The 16,614-nt window shown below is 47.9% G+C and overlaps 1 protein-coding gene across 1 annotated transcript; it reads right to left on the bottom strand.

Annotated features, from left to right (window-relative positions):
• Nucleotides 1–4,560: 4,560 nt before the first annotated feature.
• Nucleotides 4,561–15,922, bottom strand: LOC309365186 (putative peptidyl-tRNA hydrolase 2). Its single transcript, XM_081903399.1, has 6 exons — nt 15,606–15,922; nt 15,384–15,458; nt 12,859–12,939; nt 11,409–11,506; nt 9,512–9,626; nt 4,561–6,870 (listed from the first exon to the last, which is right to left on the bottom strand). Exons 1-6 carry the CDS (start codon nt 15,699–15,701, stop codon nt 6,781–6,783), a joined length of 555 nt encoding a protein of 184 aa, XP_081759525.1. The 5' UTR covers nt 15,702–15,922; the 3' UTR covers nt 4,561–6,780.
• Between the last annotated feature and the right edge of the window lie 692 nt (nt 15,923–16,614).

A 16,614-nucleotide genomic window follows, 5' to 3' on the forward strand; every position in this document is an offset into this window, starting at 1 on the left:
AACTTTAGTCAGAGTAGACCTACTGACATTAACGGACCTAACCTAGTCATGCTCATTAATTTCAGTGGGTCTACCATGAGTAAAACTGAGCTGAATAACATCTGCAATCTGATGACGCAAAGTAAGGTTTACCCGGACTAGTATATTACTATAATGCAAGTCATTTAAATGCGATGTAGGATGTCAGGTATATGCAAATTTAACGTTTAATTAAAAACACGATACGCTTGGAAGCTTGCATACATTTTTAATCATTTATACAGCACTATCATGGAACCCTTACGGCGCTGATTTAAGGAGAAAAAAAGGAGGCAGGTCCCTGCCCCCATGAAGCAGCAATCTAAATTTTGACAGTATTAGATAGAAAGGGGGAGAGGAGAGGAATGTGAGCAAATGCCGTTAAATATACTTAAGAGGAGTCTTTTAGTCCTCATCCACGTGGCTAGTAATGATAGGACATGGCCAAAGGCTTCGACGAGAAAAACCCAGCAAATGAGAGAAAACACGGTCGTTTCACATGGGTATTCACACTGATGTATAAACCAGACCAATGGATTGCAGTGCCACCCACCTGCATTGCAGAGAGCTGTGGCCACAGGGTGGTGTCTGCACTGCCACACAAAACCCTGCTTACCGTAGCACAGTCTCCCTTAGTCGTAGCGAAGGGGAGACCAAGGGGCCAAATCTGTTCCCCAAATCTGGAGCCAAGATGGGAAACGGGAGGAACCGGTGGTGGCAGCAGCAGCAGGAATGCCCCAATTTTTACTTACCATACAGGTGTTTTTAAAAAAAGGCACAGGAGCTACCCTAGAAGGGGGGGGCGAGGCAAAACTAGCAAGCTGAACACCTCCTGTAGCAACAAGTGCAAAAGCACACAGCCACACGCAACCGGTTAAAGCAACCGCCCGACGAACGCACATATATGGGAACGAGTTCTCTTGCAAGAAGCGGGATGGGCCTTCGAGCCTTTAGAACAGGGATCAGGCTGCGCACGGCTTTAACCCAGCTCCTAAGTGGAACCCGTAGCACAGATGGGAATACCAGGCAGCTCCCAAACGTGACTCCCCCCCCCCTCTTTTTGCCTGCCTGCTTTCACTCTTCTAAACCCTCTCTGCTTTCCGCCACGGAGAAGCGAGGAGATAGGAGGCAGCTGGCTCTCTCTGCCCCTGTTCTAACCCTCCAGCCTTGCCAGCGCTAAATACGCCAGGCAATTTGTTTCTTTACTTTGCCGGTACATAAACTTAGCAAATTGCACACCTACCAGCAGGACCCTGTATTACGAGTCACTCCAAACCACCGGGGGGTTTATGACTCGGCTGTAAACATCACGTTGTCTTTATTCCAAGAGGCTCTTAACCTAGTTGCAAGCTTTTTTGTCTTCTCCTACCCCCCCTAGCCCCCCCCCACCCTCCGCCTGCAACATGGGCTTCTGCCAGCAATTTGTCTCATTGTGTGGCAAAATACTTGACCTAAATGGCAGGGTGAGAGAGGCAGGCTAACAAAATGCTTTTATTGGATGACACACACAAAAAAGGACCCCCCACTCAACCCTCCTTACCCAGAAACGCTCCTCGTGACCTGTTAAAACGGGGCCAGGCTATTAAACCTGCTGGTTCGTGCCGAACTCGCCTTTTAAGCACGTAAGATGAGCCTGCAAGATCAGGTCAGTATGGCTCGTCTAGTCCAGCATCCTTTTCTCACAGTGGCCAACTGGATGGCTGTGGGAAACCCTCGAGCGAGATCCCAGCACAAGAGCCCTTTCCCTCTCCGGTGGAATCCAACAACCGAGATTCAGAAGCCTCCAAGTGTACACAAGAAGAAGAGGAGGAGTTTGGAGTTGATATCCCGCCTTTCACTCCCTTTAAAGAGTCTCAAAGCGGCTAACATTCTCCTTTCCCTTCCTCCCCAACAACAAACACTCTGTGAGGTGAGTGGGGCTGAGAGACTTCAGAGAAGTGTGACTGGCCCAAGGTCACCCAGCAGCTGCATGTGGAGGAGCGGGGAAGCGAACCCGGTTCCCCAGATTAACCACTACACCACACTGGCTCTCACAAGCCTCACCACCATGGCTGGTAGCACCAGCTAGGCTTATCCTTCATGACTTTGCCTAATTCTCTTTTAAAGCTATCCAAGTTGGTGGCCGTTGGAGCGAGTGCAGTAGCTTAACTACACAATGTGTGAAGTGCCGTTCTTCATCTGTCCTGAATCTTCCAACATTCAGCTTCGTTGGAGGACCAAGAGTTCTAGTGTCGCAAGGGGGGGGGGCTTCTCTACCCACCTCCTCTAGGCCATGCCATAATCCTCTATCATAGCCTTTCTCCACCTGTGAGTCCCTGGATGTTGTTGAACTACAACTCCCATCACCCCTAGCTAGCAAGGCCAGAGCTCAGGGATGATGGGAGTTGTAGTCCAACAACATCTAGGGACCCACAGGTTGAGAACCGCTGCTCTATCAGGGCACCTCTCCTCCAAACTAAAAAGTCCTCAATGCTGCAACTTTTCCTCCATCCCCTTTGGTTGTCCTTCTCTGAACCTTCTCAAACTCTGCAATATCCTTTTTGAGGCGAGGCAACCAGAACTGGACGTTTTAGTATTTCAAATGCAGTCGCACCATAGGTTCGTATAACAGCATGATGAGATTATATTCAGCGTCTTTAATAATGACATTAAAGGCAGGGCATTTGCCTTTTTCACAGCTGCTGCTGCTGCTGCTGCCAACATCTTCATGGAGCTATAGACCATGACCTCAAGGTCTTGGTCCTGGTCAGTCACCACCACTTCATATTCCATGGGGTTATATGTGAAACTTGCCCCAACACTTGTTTACATTGAATTGCATTTGCCATTTTGCCACCCACCGGAGAGATCGTTTTGGAGCTCTTTTTGTTTTAACGACACTGAACCATTTAGTATCGTCAGCAAACCTTGGGCCACCTTGTTGCCTACTTCTAACTCTAGATCCTGAATATAGCAAGTCAAAAAGTGCAGGTCTCAATACCAATCCTTGGCGGCCCTCCACTTTTTACATCTCTATTCTGAGAATTGACCATTTATTCAGACTCTGGGGCCTCCAACCTAAGCAATCCCTGATCCTTATTCCAGGACCGCTAAGCTTACTCAGGAGTCTGTAGTGGGCTACCTTGTCAAAAGCTTTTTGAAAAGTCACAAGTCCACTATGTCAACTGGATCACCTCTATCTATATGCTTGTTAACACTCTCAAATACCTCAATAGGTCCGTGAGACAAGACTTGCCCTTACAGAAGCCATGCTCGCCTCTGCTCCAGCAAGACTTGTTCTTCTATATGCTTGGTTATTTTATCTTTAGCAATACTTTCCACCAGTTTTCCCAGGACAGGCGTTAAGCTAACCGGCCAGTGATTTCCAGCATCCGTTTTTGATGTTACATAGAGGTTACTTTCCAGTCCTTGGCTATAGAGGCTGATCTGAGTCACTTATTTTTGTGAGAAGTTCTGCAGTTTCACATTTGAGTTCTTTGAGAGCTTTTCAGGCGGACGCCATCCAGACCTGGCAAGTTGTCAGTTTTCATTTTGTCTGTTAGACCTAGACTTTCGTCTCTAAACACCACTAACTGCCTCGGTTCCTCAGGCTCCATCCTGCAAAAAAAGTATTTCAGGCACTGCAATCTGCCCTATAACTTCCACTGTGAAGACAGATGCAAATAATTCATTCAGCTTCTCCATCTCCTCCTCCTCCTTTGACGACCTTGTCATAAAGGTCCAACCACATCCCTAGATGGTCTCCTGCTACTAATGTATTTAAAGAACTTCTTTGTTGTTAGTCTTAGTGCTTTTAGCAATGTGCACCTCAAATTCCTTTACGCACCCCTTACTGTGTATATGCACCAAAGCTTTTGCTTCCTCCTTGTCCTTTTCATTTAGATAAGGCTTCCGTATTTTGAAAAGGGCCTCCTTAATAACTTCCTTGACTCTGGCATCCTATTGGCCCACATGACATCGTTCCTGGTCTGCCACAAAAATTCCTGCTGAGCTTCCGATATGGCATTTTTAAACAACTCCTAAGCATTTTGGAGTGACTCAATCCTCTGGGCTTCACCTTTCAACTTTTTTATAAGTCTCCTCACTTGGGGAAAGTTTCCTCTTTTGAAGTCAAATATTGGGCCACACCACAATACTGTGCCACGTTTTAAAGGAGGGGAGTTTGACGGCAAATCTTATCCGGACTGCAATATCCCGGGCCTCTGGGTGAATGGCCTATTTGCAACACTCATAAGCTTTTTCTTTTCCAAAATTACTATAACAGAACCATCGTAATTCCCATGGACATAGAGCTATGCAACCAACCAGCAGAGAGGTTTTTTTATATTAATTGAAGCTACAGCTAGAAAAAGACCTTCAACTAGAGTTCCACCTGAAAACAAAATTAGGGGGTGGGGATGATATTACATCTTCTGTTCCAACTTTTGACATAGAATTGGCAGCCATTTCCACAGCTGTCAATGTGTACTGAAAACTGAACTGGACAAGCAGCAATACAGGTGTTACAGGTGGCATCTAGAGTTACCTATGTATTTTTTAAAAAAAACAAACAAACGCTTAAAAAATTAAAGCAGACAGCTTTTCTCATCACGTCATCTGCATGCTGGGATAAACGACACCTAGGGAATATCTGTTTCAACAGGCAGAGAGCCCTGTCGGAAAACAGCTGGTAACTTTGGTCAAGCAACCCACACACCAAGTTTACCTTCTTTCATCTAGACAAGCTAACAGTTTTGGCCTTCAACTGGCAGGGCCACTGACATGGGTGTAGCCAAGGGGGCAACTCCCCCCCCCCAAATCAATAAAAACACATAGCTAAATGAGGTCCTGCCCCCCCAACAAAAGACCTGCCCCCCCAAAAAAATCTTGGCTACGCCCAGAGCCACTGACCCCAATTTTATGACCCAAGACTTGAGTGAATACAACCCTATATAAAAGCTAAGCCAAGCCATGCAATCCCAGGCTCCTCTATAGACTGTACCCCCAAGTTTCTGCTATCATAAAAATTCAAAATGGCCGCCATCCATTCCTTTCACAGCAGAAGACACCGGTGGGAAAGGACGCAAAGTCCAAAAATGGATTGCAGGTTGCAGTTTGGTATAGGGGAGAGTCCTGGAAATATAAATGTCTAGCAGGTAGAAAAACCGCTACAACAAGAGACCCACGTTCACACCAAGCCTCCGTCACAGACCTGGTGTGTGGGACTCTTGTTCTGAATGTCTGAGAATCTGGAACAAACACTAAAACATGCCTTAGGGAGATGTTCTGGGAACGACACCAAGACGAGCGGACATCTGTTTTGCCACTTGGGAAAATGCCCCGCCACGCGACAAGCACCTGCGCAGCAGAGCTCTCAAGTCCCGTCCCCCCCCCCCCGCTTCCCTTTTCATGAATCCCTTCTCAAGAGGCGCGTTTTTCATTTATTCGTTGAATACTGTTGTTCTACCGAAACAGGAACACTCACATTGGGTTTTTAATCGGACAGGAGGGGAAGGAAAGGAACGCACACCGCCGAACACCAGCAAAGCTGCATTCTCTTCTACATTGGTCCTTAGCTCTGGGCTAGGTAGCAAACATTGGGCCTTCCAGGTTTTTGCTGAATGGCCAACTCCCAACACACCCCAGATTATTGGTCACGTTGGCTGAGGCCAATGAGAGTCCGACAACGTCTGGAGGGCACCATGTTGACTACCCCTGCTTTGGCTGCCTCTTTCTGCTGCTTTAAACCAAGGGCGGGCAGACAAACGTCACAGTCTAATTTCATGTTGGTGGCTGGGAAAGGAGCAAAATGGGGGGGGGGGAGAGATGAAAAGGCAGGGGAGAAAAGGACGGCATCCCACCCACTTTGGACTCGGATCCTACCCACTGCTAGCATGCAGCCCTAATGATTACCCCCACCCACCCAGGAATACAGCCCCCCAGCAGGAAAAAAAGTTCTCCATGTCTGATTTAACCCTCCTGTGTCAGCTATGGCCTATTTCTGGATGTGCCCAGCACAGCCATTCCTTATTCCACCCCCCATCCGTTGGCTGGAGACGTGATAGTACATTGCGAACTCTATTTTCAAAATCCTTTTCCACCCCCCACCCCCCGCCTTGAAGTCATCTGAAAAGGGTAACAGGAAGGATGCCGCAAAGATGGGAAAACAGTCCACAAGCAGGAATACAAAGACAAGGGATTTCAACTACTTTTGGCTAAAACAGAGATAACGACAGCTTCCGAAGAGCAGTTCAGCGACAGAATAAGCGGTCCAGAGGGGTTGCGGCATCTTCATTCCTTCAGTAATAATAATAATGCCCCGAACAAGACTGACAAGAGGCGGCGATGCGCTAGGTACAAGGTCAGCCTTCCCATTGCCAGGTGACCCCAGCATTCCTTTCATGGTTTCCCTCCGCACGGAAGCTCGGGCCACACCTGTACATCATCTCACCTGGTTTGAGGGCGGTATGGGAAATGCAGACCTATATCCATGACAGAGCCACTCGGGGGAGAACCCTAACAATCCAACTGGGGTGGGGGGAGAGAGCTTTAAAGCCTCTGCCGTACTGGAAAAAAAAAGAAAAGGGGGGGGGAGAAAAGGAGCGCTCCTCTTATCGTAAAGGAGAGCCACCCCTCCGTTCGGCATGCTGCCCTGACGGGCCTTCGAGAGCTGCTGTCGGCAGGAGCTTCCTCTTCCCACGAGAAAAGCGTGTGCGTGCACACAGGGGCGGCGGCCCCGCGGACTCCACGTGGGGCGGACAGAGCCACGCTCTGAAGCACTTCTCAGTTCAGCAGTTTCAGCTGCCCAGTCACCTGGTTCACCATCTCTTCCTCCCCCATGATGGCGAGGACTGTGTGGGAGCCCGTCGGAACCTGGAACACAGAGAGGACATCCCAAAGCTGGAGCAAGCCAAGCCCTGAGGAGAGAGCGGCCAGAGCACTGGGGCCGCACCTCGATCTACCGTGCTCTCACCCCTGCTGTATACTTTCGATAGCTCTCAAGGTGGGATGCAACATCACTGAAGCAGTCAAGTACAGCATTTCCTGTTTGCCCAGAGTGGACACACAGGGGACGTTGCTCCAGCCAGGAGGACTTCCTGTCACACCTGGTCTGGAGCATCCTTCCCCTGCGTGACACCAGGTAGATGGGCGTGACCCTGGCAGACTCTATAAAGCGGCTAGTCATGCAGCCATCTTTCTCTTAAAGGTAAAGTGACCCCTGACCATTAGGTTCAGTCGTGGCCGACTCTGGGGTTTGGTGCTCATCTCGCTTTATTGGCCGAGGGAGCTGGCGTTCAGCTTCCGGGTCATGTGGCCAGCATGACTAAGCTGCTTCTGGCGAACCAGAGCAGCGCACGGAAACGCCGTTGACCTTCCCACCGGAGCGGTACCTATTTATCTACTTGCACTTTGACGTGCTTTCAAACTGCTAGGTGGGCAGGAGCAGGGACTGCACAACGGGAGAGCACCCCGTCGCGGGGATTCAAACCGCCAACCTTCTGATCGGCAAGTCCTAGGCTCTGTGGTTTAACCCACAGCACCACCTGCGTCCAATCTTTCTCTTACTCTCTCTTTAAAAAAATAAAATAAAATTATTGCTCAATTTCCACATAACAAATTATCAAACCATATAATCACCTACATAATTCCCCCCTTCCCCCCCCCCGCCACCAAGGACTTTCCTCAGCTCCTCTCCCCGATTTCGCTGCACATATTTTCTTTGCTTATTATAAAATTGTATATATCCTTACATACCTGTCCATCATGTTATCAACAATAAATTTGTGTACGTTTATTCAAAACCTGCCAAGGAGTCCACTTCATTTTGTTGTGTTTTTAAATAATTTGTATAAAGTTCCCATTCCTCCTTGAAGTCACAGTTGTCCTTGTCTCACAATTTGTATGTCAATTTGGCCAGTTCGTCAATTTCTCTTGGCACTGTTCTTTTGTCGGGGTTTTTTTCATTCTCATCTTCCTCTTACTCTCTTGATCCCTTCTCTCCATTATGCCTTTTGCTCTCTGCTGGTTCTCAGCCAGCAGCACATGGACTCATCCCTCACAGAGAACGAGCCCACACATTTCTCTGTAACTGTAACCAGAGCCGGATTCAGGTTTGACGAGGCTCTAAGCTACTGAAGGTAATGGGGCCCTTTATATGTCCAGCTGTCCTTTGTCAACAACAAATTGTCAGGTTTTTTTGTGTTGAATATATGCTATATGGTAATTTATGGACCTAATACGCCTCTAAAGCCATTTGCTTTTATCTTATATTTTGGAAATGTACATCCAGGTTTTTTCCCCTTTAAATTTTTTGGGGGGCCCCACTTTCTTGGGGCCCCTTTCTAAGCTATAGCTTCTTTACTTTATACGTAAATCCGGCACTGATTTACTACACGCTAAAGCCTGCTTTCAGGACCGTACTGTGAACTGAATGTAAGTAAACCTTACCATTACTTTTAAAAGAAGACTGTTGTGTCATTATTGTTTTTAAGAGGTAACTAAAGGGGATTTACCAGGAACAATCCGATCTGGACAAGCCAGACTGGATTGCTTAACTCAAATGGTTCTAACGAATCTATCAACAAGCTTCCTGTGATGTACAAGGGAATGTGCTCTGCTACTAGCTCATTAGCATGAGTGAGGAAATATATTATTTAATCAATATATCCTCTCCTGCTATCCTCAACATTCCCACACTCAAGGTATCGGGAGATTATTTTGCTGGGCTACTACAGTAGTTTAAACCAGATCTTTGTAAATAAATGACATTCTTACTGTATGTGCTGTTGAACATAGGTAGGTTTTTTGGGAGGGGTAGGGGTGGGGATTCTAAAGAGGAAACAGTTGAGGTCAGCAAGATAGCCTCATCGAAATTGGCAATGTGTGTGTGTTTTTTTAAGTGGATGTGAATTTTGAATGTCAGGCTGAATTTTTCAGGTTTGTAGCTTGCACCTTGGCAGCAAAGGATCTTTCAAAGTAGCAACTGTACAGCTAGCCACAGAACACAGCTTTTGTTATCACCTGGAAGGAACCTTTCAGAAATAAAAGTTGCGTAAGTTTGCAACTCTGCTCAATATTGTGGGGGGGAAACCTTAATAGACACCAGTTTCAACTACAGGCTTAGAAACAGTATTCCAGTGCTTAAAAGGCAGAAGCTTTGTTTATTTTATTTCTAAGTCTTCCCATAACCAAGGTTCTCCAGTATTCAGTAGAAACTTTCATAATTTCAAAACCTACTGCCCTTAATGATCCTGCCCTATAAAAAGAGAGCCCTAACTAGAAAATAAAAACATCCTTTTGCTCCCCTTCAAGTTCTGAAACCAGAATTAGGTATTTGCAAACATACCCGATCTGCCCAACAAAGAAGTCAACCCCCCCATGTGCAGAAATTAAAGTCCTCTTTTCTTACACACCTACCAGCTAGCATCCCTGCAAAACACAAGAACCAGGTACATTCGCTTTGTTCAAGGCAACATACCTAGGAAGCGCAAACCGACTTTCTTTGGTCAATTACCTGGGTCCTCCCTGCGTCTTGCACTAGGTATGTTGGCAGTTCCAGGCTCAGGGCCAAGGCGTGCAGCTCCAGCAACTGGTCAGTGTTGGAACCCTGCAGTACGACTTTCTTTGCGCTGGGAGAAAGGCAAAGCAATCTTGAGTGCAATACCAGCTCCCACTCCACCCTGGCGCAGAATCTTGCACCTCCAGCCCAAGAGTCTGCCCTAAGGCAGCTACAGGGACCAGCAGCCCAGGAATTAGGACCTACAAGCCTATTTCAGAGAGTACAAACAGCAGCAGCATTGTGTGCCAGGGATCAGGCACACGCCAACCTGCGTACCTGGAAAGCTCTCAGACCTCCGTGCAGGACTGGCACAAAGATCAGGTGTATTTTGTTTACAGGACTTAAAAACCTTTTTTCAACTGGTGTGGAGAGATCCACACCCATGCCCCCAGCACTGCCTGTGTGACCACCTCACCCCCCATAAAAAATCAGCACACATGACACTGAAATATGCTCTGCAGGGTACCAAGCTAGGCGTGCTGGATTCATAAGGTGCTCAGCAAGCCGGTTAAAATATCAAAAAGCCCCTGGGCCATGTCATCTGCTGGACTCAAGAGGAAACCATAAAGTACTACGGTCAAGGCTTCAGGCCTGGATCAACAGACTATAAGCAACCGCCTTTAAGCTCCTCAAGAGGAGCGCACCTCCATCTCGCCAATGCCAACATGCAAAGTTGGGAATTGACTCTGAACCCAAGCCAGCGTTTTTTGATGCACCTTCTCAGTTCATCTGGGAGAGACTTGGGAGGAGTTTGCTCTGGCTCAGCCAAAAGCTGAATAAGCTTCGACACAGACACACGGTGCCCCTTCTGCAAGGTCTTAGGACATGGGTAGGCAAACTAAGGCCCGGGGGCCGTATCCGGCCCAATCGCCTTCTAAATCCGGCCTGTGGACGGTCCGGGAATCAGTGTGTTTTTACATGAGTAAAACAGCTGTCCATGGAGGCACAGGTCAAATCTGTGTCCAGGACAGCTGTTTACCAGCTCCATCTGGTACGTAGGCTGAGAGCCTACCTGCCTGCAGACTGTCTCGCCAGAGTGGTGCATGCTCTGGTTATCTCTCGCTTGGACTACTGCAATGCACTCTACGTGGGGCTACCTTTGAAGGTGACTCGGAAACTACAACTAATCCAGAATGCGGCAGCTAGACTGGTGACTGGGAGCGGCCGCCAAGACCATATAACACCGGTCCTGAAAGACCTACATTGGCTCCCAGTATGTTTCCGAGCACAATTCAAAGTGTTGGTGCTGACCTTTAAAGCCCTAAACAGCCTCGGTCCAGTATACCTGAAGGAGCGTCTCCACCCCCATCATTCTGCCCGGACGCTGAGGTCCAGCGCCGAGGGCCTTCTGGCGGTTCCCTCATTGCGAGAAGCGAAGCTACAGGGAACCAGGCAGAGGGCCTTCTCGGTAGTGGCCCTCTCGGTAGTGGCGCCCACCCTGTGGAATGCCCTTCCAGCAGATGTCAAAGCGATAAACAACTACCTGACATTCAGAAGACATCTTAAGGCAGCCCTGTTCAGGGAAGTTTTTAACGTGTGATTTTACTGTATTTTTGGTTTTTATGGAAGCCGCCCAGGGTGGCTGGGGAGGCCCAGCCAGATGGGCGGGGTATAAATAATAAATTAGTAGTAGTAGTAGTAGTAGTAGTAGAATGTGTCCTTTTATTTAAAATGCATCTCTGGGTTATTTGTGGGGCAGAGGAATTTGTTCCATTTTTTTTTTCAAAATATATTCCGGCCCCCCACAAGGTCTGAGGCCCTGTGGACTGACCCCATGCTGAAAAAGTTTGCTGACCCCTGTCTTAGGAGGATGGTGCCCTCCGCAGGCCTGATTCCCCTTCTGCTTCCTTACCCTTGTTCATCCCATTGGTTGATGATATCCCTGTGAGACGACTTCTCCTGCAACAACTGGAACAGGCCAACTGCAGCATGCCCCACTTGAGCGGCTATCTGCAACAATAAGCACCAAGAATCAAGAAAGGGAAAGAAGACAAAGGTCCCAACCAGAGAGGAACGGCAAACCAAGCCAAAATGGCAAAACCAACTGGGAAACTCAGAAACCAAGAGGACAAAAACTTCATGAAAGAATGGAAGAAAATTATAAGTTATTTAGGAGACCACTATAATGAGATGGAAACATTGGCAGGATTTTGATTTCACTTGTAGTTTAACAAATACCATGGACAATATGGACTGATATAGACGTCAGCAGTATGGAATAATACGCAGTTGTAAATGACCAAACTGCAGGAGGCAGTGGAAGACAGGAGTGCCTGGCATGCTCTGGTCCATGGGGTCACGAAGAGTCGGACATGACTAACAATGACAACAAGAAGAGATGGAAACATACCTGAAGGAGCGTCTCCACCCCCATCGTTTTGCCCGAACACTGAGGTCCAGTGCTGAGGGCCTTCTGGTGATTCCCTCACTGTGAGAAGTGAAGTTACAGGGAACCAGGCAGAGGGCCTTCTTGGTGGTGGCACCCGCCCTGTGGAACGCCCTCCCAGCCAATGTCAAAGGAAAAAACCAACTACCAGACTTTTAGAAGACATCTGAAGGCAGCCCTGCTTAGGGAAGCTTTTAGTATCTGAAGGACTATTGTATTTTAATATTTTGTTGGAAGCCGCCCAGAGTGGCTGGGGAAACCCATCCAGATGGGCGGGATATATATATATAAAATATTATTATTCTTGGCAGGATTTTGATTTCACTTGTAGTCTAACAAATAGCATGGACAATACGGATTTATATAAAAGTTAGCGCATGGAAGAATATGCAGTTGTCAATGTTCAAAATGGGACCCCGTGGAGGGGGTGGGGGGAAGTTGTGAGATTTGAAGTAACCTCTGCACATGGATTTTTATAACTTTATATTTGTAAAAATCAAATAAAAATGAATTCAAAATTGGGGGGGGGGGAGAGAAACAAGAAACCCACTTCCCTCGCACGGCTTGCGCCAAAGCATAGCTGCAAAGGCAGAAGAAGGCAGCCTGCTGCAGAGATACCTTGCCATCGCTTGCAAGGCGCAGGCTATCAACGTTAGCCCTCATAACCCAAATCATCTTCTAGACAGGGCTCAGCAATAGCAGGTTGACTTATTTCAGTAGCAGCTGCGTCAGTATTGTTACTGGGCCTCCATCCACAAATTTGTTGGAAAACCAGGAGCCCCTCATTACTCGAGGGCTCTTGCTCGCTTTCACTTTTCAGCCTTGGAAAAATCCCCTTGATGGTGTGTAAGCAAATCAGCAAGCAAAGCCAAATGCCACTTAAAAGGGCCGGAACACAACCCATGAGTAGCTTTACCTTTCCAGTCCCCATGGAGAGCTCCATGTTCACCACAAAGACCATCTTATAGTAACCGCTGCCTTGTGCATCCTCTTCTTCCTGGAAAGAGATGATGATCAAGTCCCTTTTGTCACAGCGTAGTCACCTGCCTCTCCTGTTTACAGCTCAGGATCACAGATAGTTGTGTTATACTGAGTTAGGCCACTGGTCCAGCCATCTCCCTATTGTCTACACTTGGCCAGCAATGGTCCTCCAGAGTTTCAGCCAGAGGTCTCTCCTAGGCTTGTCTCTGGAGATTGAATATGTCCTACAGCCCTTCGCCATTTCCCACAAGCCTGGTCTGACACCCAGGTCCAGCCCACCCTCAAATACAGCTGTGGAATTAGGTCCGTTCTACTTCACCATGGAAAGAGGTGCTAAGGAAGCCTTTATGAGGGTCTAGTGTACTGCAATCACTTCACCAGAATAACAGGGTGAGACAGTTGCAGGACCACAAATCTCAGCTATGCTATTTACACAAGACAGCCCTTTGGCGGGCCTGCTGCAACCTTCCTCCTGCAGCAGAGCTGAATGAACTATATGATTATTCTGAATGCATAGACTAGGACTCCGAAGGACCAAGGTTATGTTTTAGGTTGTGAACTGCTCTGTGATCTTCGGATAAAGGGCGATATATTACTATTTTTTTAATTTGCTTTTTTTTTTTACTAGTATTACTAATAATAATAATTTCCTGCCACTAAGATAAAGGACAGGTTTTTCCTTTTTCCAGTATTTTTTTTATTAAAAGGACAGATTTTTCCCTAAGGAGTTTTAATCAGCACAAGGCTGGGGTAAGAAGAAAGGTATTTTCCTGATCTAACATTGCTTTCAGAGCAGGGCCTTTATAAGGTTTCTGCTTCCCCTTGCAAAGAGAAGATCATTGTCTCAATTGGGGCAACAATTGGCTTAGTTTCTTAAAGCCTAGGGAACAGCTAACAGTGCTCCCCCAGGATTGTATGAGTTATTGATTTGGGCTGTACAGAGGAAGGCAATCCTCAAGCAGCCCTGGGCCTAAGTTATTCAGGGCGTTGTGCATAGAAGGATAGAAATGTAGAGTTAGAAGGGAAACCCAGGGTCATCTAGTCCAACCCCCTGCAATGAAGGAATTTCAACTAGATCACACATGACAGATCCACACATCCAACCTCTGCTTAAAAACTTCATGGAAGTTGTCTCCCACACAGTGTGGGGAAAGGAGATGCTGAAGGCATTACTTAGAGAGAACAACACACAGTCAATGTCCACACCGATTGTAGAAACCCAGAGTATTGGCAGGCAGCTGGAGGTTGAAGCCATGGCAGATTGTGTGGGCTCAGTCCTTTGCACGGATCTGGTACAAAAACCTTGAACTTGGTCCAGTAGCAAATGGGAAGTCTTAGCAACAACGTCATGTGTTGCTGGTAGTCTCTTTCCTGTCTAGCCATAGCATTCTGCACTAACCAAAGCTTCCAGACCCAAGGGCTTTGCACTGATCAAATCTTGAGGTTACCAACACGTAGATTATGCATATTGTAAATCACAAGTGGACTTGCTTTATGTAAAAAGCAGGGCTTCTCGTTTTGCAGGAGGGATGTAGGCTTTCTGTAAACACTCTCCCCCTTCTATTGGTTTAATGCAAATCCAGCATTGCGGCCTTCAGTGGCTATCACAAAAATCTAGGCGCTAAATACTCTCATTGCTGGTCATCCATAACCATTCAGTATGAACCAGTTAATCGGCACTGTACCAAGTTGCATCCTAAAAACCAGACAGGTGCGGTGGATGGGATCTTTCATTAAGTAGGTTAACAGAGCAAAATGGAGAAAGAGGGGAAGAGCTTCAGTTATAAGTATTTAACATGCTTATACGTGGGTGTTTCAGACACAGTTACTCACAGAGACAGGCTAAAGAATAATGGCTGTGAAACAGGCAGCAGCGATTAGTTTCTATTGTCACAGGTCACCAATGTGGAACCCACAGACATACATAGACACGAAAGAGGCCTTCCCTGACACCCACAGGTTCCTATTACGTATTTCCACTAAAATTAGGCTTGGGGAGGTTAATCCTCATCTGCGCTTTCCAGGAAAACCACACGCACGCAGACTGGCGAGTGGGTGCGGGGAGGAAGCAAAAACCCGTCTTTGAAGGGATGGGGAGTAAGAATGCGTGCACGCGGTTGCTGGGAACGTGTGTACCGTCGCAGCACGGGGTCAAAAAAATCTCAGAGAGCTCCTCAGTCGCCTCTTGAATATCACCTCGGGGCGCCACACCCTCCGAGGCGAGAGTCCCCGGTACCCAATTCCAGAGGGTGCCGGGCCGCAAGAAAGAGGCGCTCTTCACATGCTCAGAAACCGCGTCAGCAAAAAGAAAGGTTTGCGGGTCAAGGACTGAAAAAAGCGTAGGGCAGGGTGGATGAAACAAAGAGAGAGGAGTGCGTTGGGTTAGGCCGGAAAATGATCCCCGGCGGGATCAGGAGGCAGGAAAACGGGATCGGGCGGGGGAGATCGGGACGGGATTACCTGGGAATCGAGGCCGCTGCTGAAGTAGAGCTGCGCCGCCGCCTCGGCCGAGCGGCCCCCGGTGAGCGCTAGAGCCTGCGGGAAGGGAAAGGGAGACGGCCGTGAGGATCGGCTGCAGGGGGTGGATCCCGGCCCACACCCGGCGCCGCCAGCGCCACAAGGAGCAAGCGGCCCCCATCCCCTCCCCGCCCCCAAGAGAAAGAGATCCACCGGCCGACCCACCCGCCGCGCCGCCACCTCGGGGATGCCGAGCTCCAGCAGCGGCGCGACGAGAGACTCGTCCACGCCCGAGTCCGAGTCCAGCGCTTGCGACTCCATTCTTTTACAGCTGCTGCTGCCGGCGCTCTGCCCTCCGATTGGCCTCCCCTGCCGCCTCCCGGCCAATAGGAGCCGCCCACCGCCGCCGCCGCCGCCTCTCGGCCAATCGCCGAGCCGGCTCCCCGAGGCTGCGGCCAGTGGCCGGCGCCCGCCGAGCGCCGCTTTCTCCCCTCGTGACCGCCGCGGCCCGTCCAGGTTCGTGAACTTGCGCGCGCCTTTGGTCGCTTTCTTCCGCACGTGACGCGGCCGCGTTCCAGCCTCCCTGCGAGGTGGGCAGGCGCGGGAGGAGGCGGGCTTTCCCTGGCAGGAGCAGCCGCAAAAGAGGGCCTTGCATATGTCTCATATATGCAAAATTATATATAATTTTGTGCCTTCCTTTTTTGTTCTTCTTAGCCTGAACCTGAGGAACATTGTCAATTTTATTTCATAATTTTAATTTTAATTTAATTTTATATTTTATATATATTTTATATTATATATTATATATTTTATTTTATATATATTACATTTTATTTTATTTATAATTATTTTATAAATAAATATTTATAAAATATTTATTTTCTTTTAATTTATTTATAATCACACATACCGTAAATAAGAATAAAAATCTGCGCCCCACCACCAAGTATGATTTCAATGCTCAGAATGGGTATTTGAATGAACAAGTGTAGCACCTCTGCTTGTGGTTAACGCTTAGCTGGAATGAAATATTCAACGCAGCAATAGAGAAATTAAAATATTAATTTATTTGTCAGACAAATAAATGAGAGGCACAGTGGTATATGGTTACCAAGCTCTGGCCTGGCCTCCTGCCATTCTGGCCAGCACTTATATTCCCTTAATCCAGCCCCCTTTGCTCCTCCTGTGGCTGCCTCTGTCCAATCAGCCTGGTTGGAATTCCTATTGGCTGTTT

The sequence above is a fragment of the Podarcis melisellensis genome (genome assembly GCF_964234715.1).
Source record: "Podarcis melisellensis genome assembly, chromosome: 2".
Classification (NCBI taxonomy): Eukaryota; Metazoa; Chordata; class Lepidosauria; order Squamata; family Lacertidae; genus Podarcis; species Podarcis melisellensis.